This window comes from Macrobrachium nipponense, chromosome 18 (assembly GCF_015104395.2).
Source record: "Macrobrachium nipponense isolate FS-2020 chromosome 18, ASM1510439v2, whole genome shotgun sequence".
In the NCBI taxonomy this organism is placed as follows: domain Eukaryota; kingdom Metazoa; phylum Arthropoda; class Malacostraca; order Decapoda; family Palaemonidae; genus Macrobrachium; species Macrobrachium nipponense.
Genome location: NC_087211.1, coordinates 30,772,731 through 30,794,841, shown reverse-complemented (window position 1 = coordinate 30,794,841; position 22,111 = coordinate 30,772,731). Strand labels below are relative to the sequence as shown.

At 41.2% G+C, this 22,111-nt stretch overlaps 1 protein-coding gene across 1 annotated transcript in view; it reads right to left on the bottom strand.

The window, feature by feature from the left end:
- The window catches only part of LOC135196950 (phosphatidylserine synthase-like), a 303,267-nt gene that overhangs the window by 246,084 nt on the left and 35,072 nt on the right, over window positions 1–22,111 (bottom strand). The window contains exon 4 of the mRNA XM_064223799.1: window positions 5,157–5,318. Within this exon, the coding sequence (XP_064079869.1) occupies window positions 5,157–5,318 (162 nt within the window). The remainder of the gene's footprint in view (window positions 1–5,156; window positions 5,319–22,111) is intronic.

Sequence of the window (22,111 nt, the reverse complement as noted above, 5' to 3'; positions counted from 1 at the left end):
TTCTAGAAATGGGGGTTTTGTACCCCTCCTTGAGCATCTGAATGGACCAAAGGTCTGCTCCTCTTTTCTCCCAAACTTGCCAGAAGTTGGAAAGTCTGGCTCCTACTGCTGTCTGAGGACGAACTTTGTCAAACCCTGCTTCGTCCTTGCCTTGATCCTCTTCTTTGAGACCTCTTTCCCGAGGGTCTGAAACTACGTCTACCAGAGGTACTTCCCCGAAAGGGCTGAGAAACCTGATGTTTTGGAGCCTCTTCCTTAGCTTTACGTGCTGAAAAGCTAGCAGGTAGTATCTTTCTTGCTGTTTTAGAAACTAGATCTTGAGTGGCCTTTTGGGCCAATGCTGGCGAGACTTCCTTAACTAAATCTTGTGGAAATATGAGTGAAGAAAGAGGGGCATAAAGGAGCTCTGACTTCTGCACTGGAGTAACTCCGTTAGTCAAATAAGAACAAAATTGAGCCCTTTTCTTTGACGTCCGGCGTCATAATGTTTATGATCTTGACGCTCAAGCTCTTGAAGCTTGGCGTCATGATCCTCTTGACGCTCGGCTCTTTGGTGTCCGGCATCATGATGTTTATGATCTTGACGCTCAAGCTCTTGACGCTTGGCGTCATAATCCTCTTGGCGTTCGGCTCTTTGGTGTCCGGCGTCATGATGTTTATGATCTTGACCTTCAAGCTCTTGACGCTCGGCGCCATGATCCTCTTGACACTCGGCTCTTTGGCATCCGGCGTCACGATGTTTATGTACTTGAAGCTCGGCGTCATGTCGAGCTATCTTCTTTTTGCTTGCAGGAAGCCAGACCTTCATGAGGGAAGAAAGTTTGTTCTGCATATCCTTAATTATATTCAGATCTGGAGCCCCATGCTGAGACCGACCAGGAGAAGCAGCAACCACATCAGACTCTCTCTCCACGTCAATTAACGAATCATCCGGAGACGAGAACCAACCCGAAGGAGGAGGAGGAGCATGTACAGACGGCATATAAGCATCTGACATCTGTTTGTCCTCTACCGAAGCAGATGGCTGCCTGTTCGACATCTTACTACTTTCGGCAAAAGGATCAACCGTGTCCGACGTCTTTCCGCCTCCTACCGAAGCAGATGGCCGCCTGTGCGACATCTTACTGCTTTCAGTAGGGGAACTGACATTCTCCAACCTCCCTTTGTCTCCTACCAAAGTAGATGGCCGCCTGTGCGACATCTTACTACTCTTGGCAAGAGAACTCCCTTCGAAATCGGAAGAAAATCGCTCCGGACTGCTCCAACGACTGCAACCTGGAGTCTGAGGTGTCATTTCACGACGCTGTTCGATCGTGGAAAATTTCCTCTTAAGAGGTCTTGATGTAAGACGCCAGCCCCGTTTGGGAGCTGCATCGTCCGATGAAGAGCATACACTTACCTCGCCTTTCCAATGACGAGGGTGAGCGTCCTGGGAAGCGTCAACAGGAACGCTCGAGGGGACGACTGCTCGGGAACTGCTAACGCCTCTCGCCTCCCTTCGTCTGTTGACATTCCTTCTCACAGGGGTTGGTGAGCTTGGAAGAGGTCTAGGACTAGGAGCACGACAGGTCCGAGCAGCCACACCCTCCACTGCACTGATTTTAGCACTAGCACTTGCACTTTTCAACTCTCTCACGTCTGACCACAATTTTGCTCTGTCCTCTGCGAGAGATTCTACTTTCTCGCCCAGAGCTTGAATGGCTACCAACATATCTTTAAGAGTCGGATCATTAGATTTATCAAGAGTGGGCTCAGGAAAAACTTCTACAGGGGAAGGATTACTAGGCTTGTTAACACGGGAAACAGAACTATCCCTAGAAGAACGAGACATACTACTTTTACTCCTTCTGATCCTGTCTCTCTCAAGTTTACGTACGTAGCGATCATATTCCATCCACTCATCATTATTCAAAATTACACATTCATCACATCTATTATCCAACTCACAAACTTTATCTCTACATTTCACACAAATGGAGTGAGGATCTAAGGCGGCTTTAGGAAGCCGGGTCTTACATCCCCTCACACACTTCCTAACACTCGAAGAGTCAGACATATTGGAAAAGTCAATGAGAGATCAAGAAAAGCAAGGGTCGAACCAACAAAATCTAATCAGTACCAAGAAAATCCAAAAAACAAATCCCAAAACAAGCGAAAGCCAAAGCCAAAGTGTACTTCACCAAACTAATTGCGAAAAAACACGGGTGAAAGCGAGCGAAAATCCATGATGTTCACCGAAACGGTGGCAGGGAAGATCTGAAGAATAGTTGGAATGGTTCCAGGTACCTGGGTAGAGGGCGCACAGGCAGTACACCTGACTACCCAATCGGCGATTGCCGCAAGTTTTGAAATTCTGCCGTGACGTCACAGGGACTTAAGCTATATATACAGTGGTCCCCCCGTATTTGCGTTCTCCAGATTCGCGGACTCACACATTCGCGGATTTTTCTTTGGATCCTATCTAGAAATTATTCGCGGATTTTTCCGATGAAAATAATCACTAATTAGTGTATTTTAATGTTTATTTTCATGACTAAATACATTTTTATGATACAAAAATGGTTTACTAATTTTCAAATATTAATTTTGATTAATTAGTAAGTTTAATAAATTTAATTGATATCACATAATAAAAATAATAATTCTCTCTCTCTCTCTCTCTCTCTCTCTCTCTCTCTCTCTCTCTCTCTCTCTCTCTCTCTCTACTACAAAGATGTATGTTATTTTGTATGAAAAATGAATGATTTACTATTTTCAAATATTGATATTAATTTATACAGCAATAATATCAATTCATTAATGAAAATACCATAGTGAATTAGTAAGATTTTAGCTTATAAATTTAAAAAATTATGGAAGAATGAAGGAAATCCCAGTATTCTTTCGCTAACTCCAGGTACTAAAACTGTCATACGTATCAAGTTAAGTGACAGGAGGGGGAAGGAGCTGTTGTGCTGTTGCCATCAAGTGCTTATGAAATTCCCCCCCCCCCTCTCTCCTCTCTCTCTCTCTCTCTCATCTCGGGTCTCTCTCTCTCTCTCTCTCTCTCTCTCTCTCTCTCATTTACTGAGACTCAAGATTTTTTTTATAGTACTTGTACTGTAATGTTTTTAATACTTTCAAATAATAATAATAATATATTAATAATAATAATAATAAAATAATATGATAATAACTGTAATTACAAATTCATATTATGTGATAGTATTTTAAAGGAATACAATACTAATCTATCCATGTCACTTTTAATTAAGGCTAACTCTCTCTCTCTCTCTCTCTCTCTCTCTGCCACACAAAATAATAATGTGTCATAGTGGTAACTCCCTCCGTCTCTTTCGCTTGAAGTGTTAAATAAAAGTATTTTTTGAGAAAACAGAGAGATAAACACTCTCTCTCTCTCTCTCTCTCTCTCTCTCTCTCTCTCTCTCTCTCTCTCTCTCTCTCTCTTCTCCTCTCTTTTACCGAGATGAAAGAATTTTTATGGTACTAGTAGTAATATGTTTATTGATAATTTCAGTTATTTAATAATAATAATAATAATAATAATAATAATAATAATAATAATAATAATAATAATAATAATAAAACTGTAATTACAAAATTCATAATGATAGTATTTTAAAGAGATGAAAATTACCTTTCCATTTCACTTGTAAGGATAACTCCTCTTTCTTACTGAGATGAGAGAATTTTTATGGTAAATGCACGTGTTTATTTTATTTTCAAATAATAATAATAATAATAATAATAATAATAATAATAATAATAATAATAATAATAATAGAAGTAGTAATAATACGATAACTAATTTCAAATGAAAATTCTTCCCTTTGTCTTTTTCTGTATCTATTTCCCTATCTCATAACTCCAGTGACGCTCGGAGCTGGGAAAGTAACAATGCCTTACAATAGTCAACGAATTTAATGGTTTTATGTAATCTCTCTCTCTCTCTCTCTCTCTCTCTCTCTCTCTCTCTCTCTCTCTCTCTCTCTCTCTTTCTGAGATGAGATCATTTTCATGGACATGTATGTAATAAGTTTATCATTAATATTTTCCAATAATAATACGTATTATAACTGTAAGTACAAAATTCATAACTGAGTATTTTATATACAATAATCATTCCATTTCTCTCTTTTAAATACTGTAAGGACAACTCTCTCTCTCTCTCTCTCTCTCTCCACAAGATACTTGTCGTACATTTGGTGTTTCTATTTCTTCCTTTTATCTCTCTCGCTCTCAGCAAAAGAATTGATAGACAGACAAACATAATTGCACAGTCCTCTCTTTCTCTCTTCTCTGGAGAAATATATGTAATTATGGGAGGGGAAGAAAGTTGCCTACAGAAGTTCATTTCAATCTTTTGAAACCGTCAGGAGTTATTCTCTCTCTCTCTCTCTCTCTCTCTCTCTCTCTCTCGTCTCTCTCTCATCTCTCTCTCTCGTCTCTCTCGTCTCTCTCTCTCTCTCTCCTCTCTCTCTCTCTCTGTGCTATTGGCTGTTTATATATTTCTAATGGTAAAATGTTTAAGATGACTTTAAAATTATATTAATAATACCAATTCAGTGGTATATTTGATGTAGGATAATACTTTAAGTAGACATTTGGTATTTGCGATTTCACATACAATTGCTTCCTTTGTAAAAAGAAAATGGATGTCTCAAATAGTAACAGTATGAAAGAAAACGTGCATGACTGAATACTTATGGGGGGACTGAATTATTTTCACATACGTAACTAAGTCATGCAGTACGTACATATAGTATGTATTTATGTATTACCATAAAATGTAAGAGTTACTTTAAAACAGTATTAATAATATTTCAAAGATTAATATGAACCATAATAGGATATTTTATGTATATTTGATGAAGGATGGTCTTTTTAGGGATACTTTGGTGTTTGCATGTTCAGGATAGGAGTTTATGAGCATTTTAGAGGGGGGGTTCCAAACACATTCGCGGATTCTACTATTCGCGGGGGGGGGGGGGGGTCTGGTTTAAAAAGCTAATTTTGCATCCAGCTCAAGCATGAAAAAGAAACAACAAAGCAATCATTCTCTTTCTCATGATGATCATGAAAAAATGGAACACGTTAGTCAAAAAAATAGAATGAGTGAGGGTTTATAGGAAAACTGTACAAAATAATAAGCTTACCTCAGTTATTTCCCACATGACAGAGATGGTCCAAAGAATACCATAATGCCTTACGAGCAGAGTTTTCATGGCCCAGCCTGCAAAGTGAGCAAAGCAGAAGAAGTCGATACTCTCCCAGAGCCGTCCAAAGGAAAGGTCATCACATTTCTCTCCCCATTCACCCTGTTGGGAAGGGAATAGGGTTTCATTGGTGGAGGCTTATTGTATAGTATTAGGAAAGTAAAAGAATAAAACTTTATGAGAGATTCTCTTTTAGTTTATAGGTGATTCCTTTTTATTTTTATAGCTACATATAGTATCAAGATTCCTAACAGCTCATTTAAAATATGACATTTAATAAATAAGAATCTGAAAAAATAGATATACTTAACATAAACTGCCAGAAAATTTCTGATTTTTAAGCTGCAATGTAATATGTATTCTCCGGATGCCTGTTCTTGGAGGTTACATTACAGTCAAATCAAAATAATCCTGTATATGTAATCAGCAATGTGGTTATATCAACCTCACCCTAACATCTTTGGGTTCAAAGTTCACAGATAGTAGGGTTTCTTCATTCTTTTATACACACTAATCAGTCCAACTGCATGGCATCTGATTCATAGAGAAGCCTCATATTTAGCACATTTTTAAACATCCCATTTCAAAAATTATTTTTGGGTATTCAGAACAAATTCCAGATTACTCATGCACTGTAATACAGATTTTAACTGTGATATATACAGATTTTAAACATTTGAAAAATGTTTAAAATGGTTTTAATGTTATTTTACTGGAATGTTGCAGGAAGTTAAAGGGTTTTTTTGTGCATTATATATTTGGATATCTTATCATACAAAGACACTGCTTAAAATTCTAGTGGCAAAGGCAGTGATATTTACTCATGTAAATCTAATATGGCTGAAAAATCTGTAATACTTTTAGAGGTGGCAGAGTTATGCAATTCTGTTTTGATATTTTATTCAAATAAGAATAATTTTCCATTATAACTATAGTAGTGATTATAGAGATACTACTTTCCAATACAAACTTTTTTAACAATAAAACCAACAGTATCAAGAACTAAAAAGAGTAGGTAGCTTGACTGACTGACTTATGTAAACTGGTGTCACAACAGCTATTATCAGTTATGAAAACAATGAAAGGTAAATATATAAATAAATAACAATCAAATATTTGCTCATCACTCATGCTTCATAAGTACTTTCATACTATTTATCTAAAAAACCATTTAGGAAAATGAGGTAAAAATAAAAAATTATTTTGGATATAGGAAAAATTCATATTTCATGAATTGTAGCCTCTAATAAACTTAAAAAAAAAAGCTGAATTTGTAAACCATTTCTCACTCTGAATAACTTAGGCATAGAACACTAGTTACAATCTGCATGCCAACACAGAGGAAATACTTGTTCATATAAGTTACCACCGATGGTAAATTTACAATCTTTTATATAAAGGGTTTTCAATTTAATAAAGGGATTTTGAAATCTATTTCTGGGTGAAGGCCTGTGTCACCCGGTGAAATGTACCTATAGCACTCATTTCAAGGTATAAATAATTGCTAAATATACCAGAGAAAAAAGCCATATGGAATGCCAGAGTTACTACCTCTGGATCGATCACCTTATAGGGTATCGTTATAGCAACAGGGGCGAGTGGATGCCACTATCACAGACCTCTAGCCAATTAGCTCTCTCCTCTCTCAAAATCCCTCAGCAGAGAGGCTCCGTTACAATGGCTACCCTCCGCTCGCCACTACTACTTCTGCCAAGGATCTACATTCCTGAATATGCACCCAAGCTTGGGCCAGCTAAAGGGTGGTGAAAGGAAAAGAGAGGGATGGGTTCACTGGGGGACACAGGCCTTCACCCAGAAATAGATTTTTTCTTTGTCAAAATCCCTTTTCTGGGATTGGCCTGTGTTGCCCAGTGAAATAGTAACAGAGAATTAGCCATACAAGCTTGGAAGATTGAGAGTAAGAACCAAAAACATTTTTACATATGAAAGGAAAAATAAAACTTTTCCTTACCATCATTGTTTAATGATCCAAGTTTACAATAACAAAAAAAACAGGAGTAAATAGTGTATAAACATATATGGCCAAGTTCATACCATCACCAGGAAAATCAACATAGGTAATGAATATACAATTACATGAATAATGAACTATGTACAAGTACAGGAGTGGGTTGATAAGCAATCCAGTCCATTACAAAAAGGCAAAAAGGGAGGGAACACAAGCGAGGCAGGTAGGTGAGAGGGAGTACCAAAAGTTAATAATAGTCAAAATAATGATAATTAATAATAAACAACATCACAAAATACATAATCAGGCTGTATAAGGTAAGACAACGTTCCCTGCAACCACTGCAGAATATTTAAGGGCCTCCAGAGACTTTAGATAGTGGCGTTTAAATACTGTCGGAGATTTTCAACCCGTATACTTTTTGAGATCATCAAAGTTCATATGATGAAAATAATTAACTGAGGTAGCCACTGCTCGGATATCATGGACCTGAGGAACTGAATCCGGATTAGCTTGTTTAATAAAATAAAGAATTTGTTGTCTGATGCCCTTCAAGGAAATGGTTCCACCTTTCTCTCTAATAAAAAGAGGACCTGAAGACCTATTAGAAGTCCTGTCAAGATAAGACTTTAATGTAATAACTGGACATAATGATGGGTCCTGTGGAAGAGGAACAATCTTCCATGGAGACCATCTGTTCTGAGGGTCTTCATTCTTTGCCAAGAATTTCAGATCCAGAGAAAGCAGAAGGAAATCAATATGATTTGGTTCTCTAGAGAGAGCCGACAGTTCAGATATTCTAGCATCTGAGGCCAGGCTCAATAAAAATAATGTTTTCCTGAGAAGGGTTATATATGAGCACGATTCATTATCAGTATCTGAAGCTAACTTGAGTACTTCATTTAAAAACCAGGAGACCGTATGAGGTCGGTTTACTGGTCTCAGATGAGCACATGCTCTAGGGATAGACAAAAAGTACAAATCTGTTAAATCAATATTAAAGCCAGACTGAAATATCTTCCTCAAGGCGGATTTAGTCATAGTAATGGTACTAGCGGCTAGACCTTTTTCGAACAGAGTTCTAAAAAATGAAATTGCCAGATTCGTAGTCATTGTCTGAGCATCTGATTCTTGTAGAAAGATGGCTAACTTCCTCACTGCTGAATCATACTGCCGGAGTGTCGATTCTCTTTTGTCTGATTCCACAATGTGTTTAGCGGATCAATATTAGCACCTTTCTGTGCTGCAAACTTCATGAAGTCCATAAAGTTAGGGCATCCAGAACTCTTAAGGAAGCTGACACAGTCTGAGTTTCACCACCTGAGTCAACTTTGGGTTGGGAATCCTTCTGGGCCGAAGTTTCAACTCTAGTAGAAGAGGAAACCAATTGCTCTTCGGCCAGTTGGGTGCTACCAATGCTATCTGCCCTTTGAAAGATCTGAGTTTGTGTAGAACTTTCATCAAAAGGTTTATTGGCGGAAACAGGGAAATCTTCTGCCAACTGTTCCAGTCTATGGACATCGCATCTGTGGCATGAGCTAGAGGATCCAAATGGGGAGCCACATAACAAGGAAGTTTGTGGTTGGGCTCCGTGGCGAACAGGTCCACCTGAAGGCAAGGTATTTGTAGGCAAATCCAATTGAATGACTTTGCGTCCAAGGACCACTCCGATTCCAGCGGAGTTGCCCTGGACAGTGAATCCGCAATGACATTCCGTACACCTGCCAGGTGAGTAGCTGACAGGTGCCAATGATGTTTCATTGCCAACGAGAAGATCGCTATCATCACACGATTCATGTAGCTTGACTTGGAGCCTCCTCTGTTTAGGCAGTGAAGTATCGCTGCACTGCCCAAGACCAGTCTGATATGAATATTCCTGGCCGGAGGCAATCATTTCAGGGTCAGGAAAATAGCCATTGCTTCTAGGATGTTGATATGAAACTGACGAAATACTGTCGACCATGTTCCTTGAACCTTCTTGTACTGAGAATAGCTCCCCCATCCGCTCAGAGAGGCGTCCGTGTGGACTACTAGAGACGGCGGGGAAAGATTCCTGACTGTTGTCCATGGACGTAGTCTTTTCCTTAGTATCAGCGGAATCAAGGAGATTTTGTCTCTGAGTCTGCTGTTGGCTCTTCTCCGCCATACCCGGTTGATGTCCTTCAGTCTTACTTTCAACAAGAGATCTGTTAGTGAAGCAAACTGAAGTGAACCTAATACTCTTTCTTGGGTACGACGAGAAAACCCGTCTGTTTTTGAGAAATTGTCTCGTAGCTTTCGCTATCTCTTTGCACTTGATTGGTGGAAGAGATAGTTTGTGTGTGGTTAGATCCCCCACTGAATTCCTAACCATTGAAAGCGAGATGCTGGAAAGAGACAGGACTTTTTCTTGTTTATCTGGAATCCCAGATACTCTAGAAATTTTATTACTTTGGCTGTTGCCCTGTGACATTCCTTCTCGTTGGGTGCCCAAATGAGCCAGTCGTCTAAGTAAGCTACTAGCGTAATTCCCTGAACTCTTAGTTCTTCAACTATTGTCTCTCCTAGCTTGGTGAATATTCTGGGTGCTATGTTGAGCCCGAATGGCATGACTCTGAACGAGTAAGCCTGTCTTCCTAGTTTGAAGCCTAGGTAGGGAGAAAAGTTTCTCGCTATCGGGACGTGACAATAAGCATCTGTAAGATCGATAGAGGTGGTGACAGCCCCACAGAGAAGTAAGGTCCGCACCTGTGAGACGGTTAACATGCGGAACTTGTCGCATTGAATGTATGAGTCGAGACGGGACAAGTCCAGAATCACTCTTCGTTTGTCAGTGTCCTTCTTTGGCACGGTGAACAAACGTCCTTGAAATTTCAGGTGTCTGACTTTCTTTATTGCCTTCTTTTGAAGAAGGTCTTTGGCATAATTTAGAAGGTCTGTTGTTGGTATTTGGTGGAATCTGACTGGTGGAGGAGGCCCTTTTATCCATCTCCACCCCAGACCTTTTGATACTATACTGTGGGCCCTCATACTGAAGGTCTAATGGTCCCGGAAGAGGTACAGTCTCCCACCTACCTGGAGAGGATCATTGATTAATTGAGGTCTTACTTCCTCCGCCTCCTCTGAAACCTCTGCCCCTGGAGATAGCTCTGGAACCAGCTCTGTGCCAGTAAGCTCCTCTTGCTCTGCTACCCCTTGCTTGCCTGTTATAGTTTTGAAATGCTCCCTGTGCTTCAACCGAAGCGTTGAAGGCAGGGGACGTCATGAATGTAGCCGAACTCGAGGACTGTTGAGTTGGCTGACTTCGTAGTAATACAAATTGTTGCTGTGGTCCTGTTTTAGAAGTTGAAGGTTGACCAAGCTGGGAGACAGGAACTGCTTGTACCACTGCCTGTGACTGAGAGGTCTGGAAGGGCTGATACTTCCTGACCCTCTTCCTATTTTTTGGTTGTGGTCCAGAGGCCTCAAACTTCCTCTTGAAGGGAAGGCCCCAGCGGACACTAAGGTTCTGATTAGCCCTAGCCGCTTCACTGATGACGCCACCCAGATTGATGCCTTAATAAGTTTGTTAGGCTCATGCCTGATGGAAGCGTAGGCAAGGACATGCTTCCTGCAATTCTGCCTAGGAACCACAAAGTCATACAGGTCACACTGGAAAGTCTGCAGCAGCGACTTTGTTAGGACCTGGAATAAAGGTTCCTCAGCTAGACAGAGGCCATCAACTCTGGAGTAGTAACCGAATTGATTGACCTACTCAGTCTACATTTTGTTTCAAACTCTGCCTTTACCATGGCATCCGGAATTCTGGGTAATTCTCACTAAACTGTGTGGAAGCACACTCCGGATCGAGTCTGCCCACAGTGAAAGTTTCTGGAGCGCCCACCCAGCACTCCAAATCTACGGGAAAGAGCAGAGAGGTAGGCTCTGTCTCTCGAAGTTGAGGCATTAGTTTCTCCTCCATTCCGGCCTGCAGAGTTAATTCCGCAATCTTAGAAGTACAAGGGGTCGGGATGTTATCCTCCACCACAAACATGGTGTAGCAACCTTTGTTTGGCGTCAACTTAGTGTTGATGCACTCCCATTCTGAAAGGGTGCGGACCCATGCTGACTGTGATTTATCCCTAGGATAAATCACAGTCTCCTTGGGGACTTTGTCTACCCTGACAAAGGCTTCCTCGGCTAAATGAGCGTAGCCTGGGAAAGGAAATTGGAGGTCTGCTGGGAAGAATTCGTAATCTTCCACAGGACGGGTGCCACAGCCCTCAATTGTCAGCATGCCCTCGGAAAAGGGAGCATGCAGCACCAACCGCCATGGGTTGTTGTCCTCGAATGGCGGGAGCTTAGATGCATCCGGTACAATAAAGGACTACTGTGTGCCTCCAGACTGAATAAGTCCGGCCAGCAAGCTCTCCTGAGTTTGTAGTCTCTGAGCCAGAGACAGGATGGACTGTCTTGATGTCTCTAAGCCCGAGGCGAGCAGAGAGGACATCGACTGGAATCTCGAGTCCACCATACTGCCCATCTTCTCCATGAGAAGATTTGCAAAAGCGTCAGGGTTAAAGCTGGACTCCATCGGTCTGGCTTTGGAACCTTTAGCTCTCGACCCCTTAGGTGGGGGAGTAGCTTTTGCCGAGACAGCCAAAGGCTTGGTAGCCAATGACGACCTGGCGGAGTCCGCCGGAGAAGGCTTAGCTGGTCTGGCAGCCTTCGGCAGGGACTTCTTTTTTAGAGTTTTCACCTTGGGGATTACAGAACCAGACCTATCCCCAAGGAACCTGGACTTTGAGAAGCCCTGAAAGGAAGAAAAGAAGTAGTAGTTTGGCTAAAAGTAATGATTTTTGAACTAAAACCTCCTGCCTCACTTACCTCCCTACCTTCTTCCTGAGAGTCGATGGTCATTGGCTCCCGATGCAAACTGATGGCTGCTACTTCTCCTGTCACCTCCTCACATAATCACTCTTGGCCTTCTGGGGGGATCTGGGTTTCCAACCGGATCCTCTCGATGATAGGGCGCCAGTTCCCTAACTACTGCCGCCGAAGTCCTTGCGTTCGGATACAGGAGAGAACACATCTCCTCCGACAGCATATAGGGGCATCCAGCGGTCACGTTCCTCCCAAAACCACCCACCCAGACCTTAAGGTTTGCCAGTGAGGAGGCCTCGAGTGCCAGAGGGGTCTGTAAGAAAGGACGAAATCAGATCCTCCAGATATTGTCCAACCATCATTTGCGGAACTATGATCCAAAATCAAAACATTACTGAGGTGCGGATGGTACCTACCCACTCATTAGTCACGTTCTCCACTAGAGCGTAACATACTTCGCAGCCGTCAGGATACCAGACTAAGATGTCGTCCATCCATACCGAATAGCTGGCATGAGATCGGCAGACCTCATGCCCACATGGTTGCTGGATAAAGGCTGAGCAGCCCAACTCAAGACAGCGTACCATCTGTAAGTTGGAATTGATACATGAGTACACTTATACTAGTTCTATCAAAACTAGTTACAGGAAATAATCAACTCCAATAAGATTTCTTACTAAACATTAAGCTCTGAATGTCTCCGCCTGCTCTGGAGTCCATAATCTCGTTATCGTGAACGCTAAGACCGGCGGAGCTGGCCTGATACGAGCAGAACAAAGAGCCAGGTAAAACCTAGTCTGAATCTGAACGCACCGGAGTAGAGTAGCTATTCCAAGTTAATTGGAAAAGCATTCTCTAAACCTAGTTCCACCCCCACCGGAGTGGGGGAAGTAGCGATAACACCAGAGATAAACGGAAAACAGAGTGGCGGACACAGCGGCACTAAGAACTCCGGCGTTTACTTCCAGCATATGAATTTTGATGATTTAAAAAAGTATACAGGCTGGAAATTGTCGACAGTTTTCAAGCGTCATTATCTGAAGTCCTTGGAATCTTTAAAATTTCCGGCAGTGGCAGCAGGAAACATAGTTTCCCCTGACACTGCTCAGTAGTTGTAGTAGAAGACTCAGATCTCCTTTCTACCTGCCTCAACTAATATTTCACTTAACCCTACCGTTATGCTCTTTCTGGTCCTTCAGCCTTAGCTGCTTAAGATGATACTTATAGTGGTGTGTCCCTTATTTTTTTGCTAGGGGCACCCACAACTATATTGTGTATATATTGTAATACTGGTTGGTGTTGCTCCCCTTATTTTTATGCTAGGGTAGCACACCAACATTTATTGGTGTACTGTATATTAGTAATGTTTATATAAGTTCAGTGAGTAATTTTCCTCTATGTACTGAAACTAACTAGTGTTATTTAAGTTATCATAAGTTAGTATAAGTTTAATTTTAAGGTTAACTGCATATATTTGATTCTTTACATTAAGTTAACTTTATTTTATGATAACTTGTAAGATCTCAATCAGATTATATTTACTTATTTTACTTATTGAGACCTTCTCCTTTTATTTTACAATCTTGTGCTATTTCTCTGGTACTATTTCCCGAAGCGACATGAACTGAGCCCAGAAAAGGGATTTTGACGAAGGAAAAATCTATTTCTGGGCAAGGGTTCGAGTCACCCAGTGAAATCCCCTCCTTATGTCCCGCCCTGAAGCCCAAGATTGGCATCTAACGACAAGGATGGCCACCAGAGGCGCGACAGTCGGCGTGGTGAGTAGCATAGTAGTAGTAGTTGCTGTTCTCCGACTGTGTATCGGCTCTTTCAGAAGGGGGATTCTGGTGAAGGAGAATTCTAAATGGCAAGAGGTTCGTGGTAGTGGTCTCACTCGCCCCAGAAACCATACCGACACCCTCTTTTATTTAGGGTGAGCGAGTCAGTTATTCTGACATCCTCCTGAATTTATTTTTTCTCTGGTATATGTTAGTATCATTTACCTAAAGATAATGAACTTAAGGATTATTTCACTGGGCGACACGAACCCTTGCCCAGAAATAGATTTTTCCTTCGTCAAAATCCCTTTTTTCGGAAGAGTTACCGCGCGGAGGTAAGGAAAAAGTTTTTTTCATAAATTCACCATAAATCAAAATATTGTGCTAGAGACTTCCAATTTGTTGCAAAATGAAGGTAAATGATTGAATATTACTAGAATATAAGAGTTTTAGCTTACAATTGCGTTTTTTGACCATTTCTTGAGAGTCAAAGTTGACCGAAGGTTGAAATTTTGGCACTTATCGTTATTTATATGAAAATATTTCAAAACTGATAAAAGCTACAATCATGAGTATTTTTTTGTTGTATTCTACATACAATTGTGCACATCTTCATATACTATAATACTCCATGTAACGGCTAATTTAAAATGGTGCAAAAATTATGTGAAAGTGACAAAATAATTTCTGAGATATGTCACTGATACTTTTTAGTGCGATAAGAAAGAAATTCGCACTTGCGCGCCTGCGTAACGATTGTAAACAAAACAACGCCTTAATCCGTGAGCTCCCAGCATCCCCCAAGGCGCGTGATTCAAAAGTTTTTGCCTGGTAGGCCTATAAGTATTTTTCCACAAATTTTTAAAAACACTTTTTTTATCAACATACCATACGTCCAATCGGCACCCGACAGACAATTTATGTCGACGTTTGATACGTCCAATCAGCGTTAAAGGGTTAATGGAGCTCAAAACACCTTGATTCTCTTCCTGGTCAAGAGCAAGGAAGGGAGTCATACCTCTGATGAATTGATCAGAATTTAGGAACTGCAGGATCATTCATTAGACTTCTGGGCTTTTTCCAAATGAGGAAAGAAAGCAGCCTCATAGGAAAAAGATGCTAGGACTAAACTAAACCAAGTGCAACTCGATAGCTCTTCACAGCTGAAATGGGGAGAACCTTCTCTCAGCGAAGGAAGACGATGAAGTCTGCAACCTACTGAAGAGTAGCTCTGACCGGAGAGATACCCTGTCTACAACACCAACCACAGAAGAGGGCCTACTTTCCCATGTATACTATGGCAGAGGACTATCTGAGGTATCCAAACATCTCTGTTGCTGTGTGGTGTAAAAAGCCTCTCACTAGCAAGAAAAGAGCCAGGGATTGCACTGCCTGATGGTACCATTCTTTGTGTGTATGACACAGCAGTTTGTGCCATGGGGGGAAACACTCTTGTGCCTTGGAAAGCAGAGCCAACAGGTCGGGATACCAAACGGCAGCCACCTGAATCATTTTGAGATTCGAGGTGGTCAGCACTCTGCTGATCACCTTGCGAATCAGACAAAATGGAGGGAAGGCTTAGACGTTGAAGTTGTCCTACGGGTGCTGCAATGTGCCCTCTGCCCTGTCCATGGGTCCGGCACACCGGAACAGAAGACCTGAAGCTTTCTGTTGTGCCGGGTGGTGAACATATCTGAGACTGGATGCCCCAATAGGTCGAACAACATCTCCGTGATGTCTGGATGAAGGGATCACTTGGTTCCTATCACCTGATTCTGGTGACTGAGCCTTTCTGCCACTATTTTCCTCTTGCCTGGAATGTACCTGGCTGATAGCTCGACTGAGTGAGCTACTGCCCACTCGTGCACCTGCACTGTCAACTGGTAGAGCAGAGGGGAAACAAGTCCCCCTTGCTTGTTGACATATGCCACTGCCATGGTGTTGTTGCTCATTAACCCTTAAACGCTGACTGGACGTATTTTACGTCAACATTTTTTGTCTCTCGGGTGCCGACTGGACGTATTTTACGTCAACATACAAAAGTTTTTTTAAAAATTCGCGGAAAAATACTTTTAGGCCTACCAGCCAAAAACTCTTGAATCACGCGCCTTGGGGGATGCTGGGAGTTCACGGGTCAAGGCGTTGTTTTGTTTACAATCGTTACGCAGGTGCGCAAGCGCGAATTTCTTTCTTGCCGCACTAAAAAGTATCTGTGACACATCTCGGAAATTATTTAGTCACTTTGACATAATTTTTGTACCATTTTAAATTAGCCGTTACATGGAGTATTATATATGAAAATGTGCGCATTTTTATGAAGAATACAACAAGAAAATACTCATGATTGTAGCTTTTATCAATTTTGAGATATTTTCATATAAATAACGATAAGTGCCAAAATTTCAACCTTCGGTCAACTTTGACTCTATTGAAATGGTCGAAAAACGCAATTGTAAGCTAAAACTCTTATATTTAAGTAATATTCAATCATTTAACTTAATTTTGCAACTAATTGGAAGTCTCTAGCACAATATTTCGATTTATGGTGAATTTATGAAAAAACTTTTTCCTTACGTCCGCGCGGTACCTCTTCCGAAAAAATCATACATGCGATTGTGATAATGTTTGCACCATTTTAAATTAGCCGTTACATAAAGTTTTATATATGCAAATGTGCGCAATTTCATGCACAATACAACTAAAAACAACCCATGGTTGTAGCTTTTATTAATTTTGAAATATTTTCATATTAAAAATGATAAGTGACAAATTTTCAACCTTCGGTCAACTTGGACTCTACCGAAATAGTCGAAAAACGCAATTGTAAGCTAAACCGCTTATATTCTAGTAATATTCAAGCATTTACCTTAATTTTGCAACAAATTGGAAGTCTCTAGCACAATATTTCGATTTATGGTGAATTTATGAAAAAAATAACATTTTCTTTACGTCCGCGCGGTAACGCTTCCGAAAAAATCATACATGCGATTGTGGTAATGTTTGCACCATTTTAAATTAGCCGTTACATAAAGTTTTATATATGAAAATGTGTGCAATTTCATGTAGAATACAACAACAAATAATTGAAGGTTGTAGCTTTTCTCATTTTTGAAATATTTGCATATAAATCACGATAAATAGAAAAAAAACCACGTTTGGTCAACTTTGACTCTACCGAAATGGTTGAAAAACGCAATTGTAAGCTAAAACTCTTACAGTCTAGTAATATTCAGTCATTTATCTTCATCCTGAAACAAATTCGAAGTCTCTAGCACAATATTTAGATTTATAGTGAAATTTTAAAAAAATCTTTCCTTCCCTCCGCGCGCGGATTCTCCGCCACAAATCTCCGAAATGCGTACGTTCCATTCTCGGAATATTTGCTCCGTTTCATATTAGGCATTTCATAGAGTTTTATATATGAAAATGTGCGCAATTTTATGTAGAATAAAACGAAAAATATTTGAAGGTTGTAGCTTTTCTTATTTCCGAAATAATTGCATATAAAAAAAAATATATATAAAAAATTCGACATTCGGTCAACTTTACCTAGTCAGATATGGTCGAAAACTGCATTTGTAAGCTAATATTCTTACAGTATAGTAATATTAAATCATTTGTCTTCATTTTGAAAGAAATTGGAAGTCTCTAGGACAATATTTAGATTTATGGTGAATATTTGAAAAAAATATTTGTTTATGTCCGTGCGTTACGAATTCATGCATTATTTTGTGATAATATTTTCTCTGTGTTGCTTTTATCGTTTTACAATGTGTTATATACCAAAATGATCGCAATTTAGTGTACATTACAACAACAAAAAAATAACTCGTTACCTTTAACCGTTTTGCGCACAGCGCGATTTGAATACAATTATATATGAAATTTCGTTTTTGCGCTATCATATATCGCATTATTTATATATGATAATGATAATTTTTTTTCATTTCTGATGGTTGCATACTAAACTTCAGCCAATGACAAAAAAAAGAGCCAAAAATGAACTCTTAATCTTGAAAACTAAGCGCGCTGTGATTTTTTGAAAAAAATATTTTTTCCGCTTCCGCGCTCACTCTGAAACACTTCCGGCACACGGGAGACATTTTTTTTTTTACCGCTTCGGCGTTTAAGGGTTAACACCACAGTGTGCCCCATCATCCTGTCCTGAAACTCTTGGAGAGCCAGATAGGCTGCCTTGAGTTCTAGGACGCTGATATGGAGGCATCTGTCGTGTCTGTTCCACATCCCTGAAGTCAGCAACTCCTCCAGATGTGTGCCCCATCCCTCAGTCGAAGCTTCTGAAGACAGAAGCATGTCGGGAGAAGGAGTATGCAGGGATACTCCTATTATGTACGAGGTTCCTGTCGTCTAACCCTGTCTAAATCCTTCCTCACTTCCTCTGATAGAGGAATGAGGAAGGATTGAGGATCTGGAGACTGGGACCAGTACTCCTTCATTCTCCACTGAAGAGAATGAAGGTGAAGCTGTCTGTGAGACACCTTGCAAATGGGCCCAAGCTGAAACCAGGGTGAACACTCGCATGAACACCTTGGTTATAAGTCTTCAACTAAGAAGTTTGGGGCGAAATCAAACAAAACCGATCCTCTCCCCTCGAGTGATTTACACGTATATCAAATGAGAGTCCATGAAGTTTGCCTACTCTCTTCGCTGATGCCAGGGCAAGAAGGAAAATGGTCTTGTGGGTCAGTTCCCTGTCTGACGACTCTCTTAAAGGCTAGTACGGTGCACGAGCCAGGTTCCTCAGAACGTGTCATGTCCCACACAGGGGCCCTGAGGTCCCTGGGTGGGCAAGACCTTTTGAAGCTTCTCAACAAAGCAAAATCTCCAAAGAGGAGATATCTACTACTTTCAGCTGAAGGACTAAACCAAGAGCAGCTTGACAGCTTCACAGATGAAATGGAGAGAAACTTCTTTCGGCGAAGAAAGTCAAGAAAGTCTACGACCTTCTGAAGAGTAGCTCTGACTAGAGAGATGCCCTTTCTACGCCACCAACCACAAAAGATGGCCCACTTTCCCTGGTATACTTTCCCTCAGTCCTTTACATTAGGAAACCTTATAATTGGCAGGAGGAATCTGAAGCAAGTCTCAAGGGCTTACTGGAGCTCAAACACCTTGATTCTCTTACTGGCCAAGGGCAAGGAAGGGAATCATGCTTCTGATGAATTAATTGGAGTATAGGAACTGCATGATCATTCATCAGACTTCTGGGCTTTTTCCAAATGAGAGAAGCAAGCAGCCTTATAGGAAAAAGATGCTAGGATGTATCAAAGACAGTTCCAGCACGTAACGGGTGATTCCCCTCTCTGCCCGGAAGAGAAAAGAGAGATGGAGAAGGAAAGAGCCAGTCACCCATCATGCATCCTCACATCTAAGAAGTGATTAACAAGCAGGAAAATGGTCTTGAGGGTCAGATCCCTGTCTGACAACTCTCGTACAGGCTATTACAGTGCACAAGTCAGGGTCCTCAGAACGAGAGTCATGTTCCACACAGGAGCCCTGAGGTCCCTAGGTGGGCAAGACCTTTCAGAGCTTCTCAACAAAGCAAAATCTCCAGAGAGGAGGAGATATCTACTACTTTCAGCTGAAGAACTAAACCAAGAGCAACTCAATAGCACTTCACAGTTGAAACAGAAAGTTGAAACAGAAAGAAGCTTCTCTCAGTGAAGAAAGACAAGGTAGTCTGCGACCTACTGAAGAGTAGCTCTGACCGGAGAGATACCCTGTCTACGACACCAACCTGGTCTACTTTCCCTCAGTCCTTTACATTAGGAAGATTTATTATTAGCAGGAGGAATCTGGAACAAGTCTCAAGAGCTTAATGGAGCTCAAACACTTTGATTCTCCTCCTGGTCAAGGGAAGGAAGGGAATCATGCCTCTGATGAATTGATCGGATTATAGGAACTGCAGGATCATTCATCAGACTTCTGGGCTTTTTCCAAATGAGGGAAGAGAGCAGCCTCATAGGAAAAAGATGCTAGGATGTATCGAAGCCGGTTCCAGCACATAATGGCCGATTCCCCTCTCTGACCAGAAGAGGAGGAAAGAGAGATGGAGTAGGAGAGAGCCATCACCCAGCAAGCATCCTCACACCCACAACTGTATCAGTGACTTGTGGGCAATGTCCCAAAGGTAGAAAGAGTTGAAGGTGGTTTGCCTAGACCATACTCAAGCCTTCAAAACCTGATGGACTGCCATATTCTTCCAGAATGAGAGGGTTGAACCAATGTCCCAGACTTTGTGAGCTCTAGGCCAGAGTATGCCCTTCTAATCGTCTCACAAAGCCATAAAGAAATTGTGTTCTTGGACACTTCTTTCTTGGACGAGCCAGTACTAACGAAGTCATTGACAATCAGGCTGGAGGTGTCGAGTCCTCTTCAGATAGAGCCACAGCACTCTTAACAGGACAAAGTAGCATCTTGTCAGCATCATTATCTACAAAGTCCTCTAGGGAGGGGATCATAGAGGACTCAAACCTGGCGTCAAGAGTGATTTACATGTATACCAAATGAGAGTCCATAAAGTTTGCCTAATCTCTTTGCAGATGCCAGGGCAAGCAGGAAAAAGGTCTTGAGGGTCAGATCCCTGTCTAATGACTCTCGTAAAGGCTAGTACGGTGCACAAGTCAGGTTCCTCGAATGAGTCATGTTCCACGCAGGAGCCCTGAGGTCCCTAGGTGAGCAAGACCTTTTGAAGCTTCTCAACAAAGCAAAATCTCCAGAGAGGAGGAGATATCTACTACTTTCAGCTGAAGGACTAAACCAAGAGCAGCTTGATAGTACTTCACAGATGAAACAGAGAGAAGCTTCTCTCAGCGAAGAAAGACAAGGAAGTCTGTGACCTACTGAAGAGTAGCTCTGATAGGAGAGATACCCTGTCTACTACACCAACCACAGAATACGGCCCACTTTCCCTGGTATACTTTCCCTCGGTCCCTTACATCAGGAAGATTTATTATTGGCAGGAGGAATCTGGAACAAGTCTCAAGAGCTTAATGGAGCTAAAACACCTTGATTCTCCTCCTGGTCAAGGGAAAGGAAGGGAATCATGCCTCTGATGAATTGATCGGAGTATAGGAACTGCAGGATCATTCATCAAACTTCTGGGCTTTTACCAAATGAGGGAAAGCAGCCTCATAGGAAAAAGATGCTAGGATGTATCAGAGCCAGTTCCAGCACATAATGGCCAATTCCCCTCTCTGCCCAGAAGAGGAGGAAACAGAGATGGAGAAAGAGAGAGCCATCACCCAGCAAGCATCCTCACACCCACAAATGTACCAGTGACTAGTGGGCAATGTCCCAAAGGTAGAAGGAGGTGAAGGTGGTTTGCCTAGACCACACCCACATCTTCAGAACCTGATGGACTGCCATATTCTTCCAGAATGAGAGGGTTGAACCAATGTCCCAGACTTTGTGAGCTCTAGGCCAGAGTATGACCTTCTAATCGTCGCACAAAGCCAGAAAGAAATTGTGTTCTTGGACACTTCTTTCTTGGATGAGCCAGTACTAACAAAGTCATTGACAATCAGGCTGGAGGTGTTGAGTCCTCTCCAGATAGAGCTAGTTAAGACCTTACTAGTATGTAGCTTCTAGATAGGCTACTGAGTTATAAAAACTAGGTATAATCATAAGCTTACTTGTTCTTTCTTAGCCTAGTACAGCGGTATCTCAGTTTTCGTACATAGTCCGGTCTGGAGCTTCCTAAGATATCCAAACCGTATGAAAACCTATGCAGTAATTCCCATAAGGAATATTGTAAATAGTATTAATGTGTTCCAGAACCCCCAAAATATTAAAAAATAAATTTTACTGAGAATAAACTCAGTTTTACATTCAGAAAAGAATGAGAAATAAATGTAAAAATGAATAATGAAATAAATAATGAACATTTAACATCACTCTTTATGGAAGATTCTTGTTAGCTTACGGAAGACACAGAGGAGGGGAGAGGGAGGAGGAGAGGTTACTGTTTGGAAGGGGAATCCCCCTCCAGAAGGACTTCAGGTATCATGAACCTTTCTGGGATTACTTCTTTATGTTTTTCAGTGGCACTGTCTAAGGCTACTTCCTCACTTTGTTTTTTTACTGGCACTAGGACCAGCTTGAGAGTCATTGGACCTCTGTTGAATGACAAAACTGCCCAGAGACATTTGTTTCTGAAGTCTCTTCAATATCTGCCTAAAATGATACAAAGTGTTGTCACTTTAAGTACTGGAGGAGGATTGGGTATAAATTTATCCTGAATTTTTCTTATTTTTTTCCAAATGCTATAGACTGGTGCTCTGCTG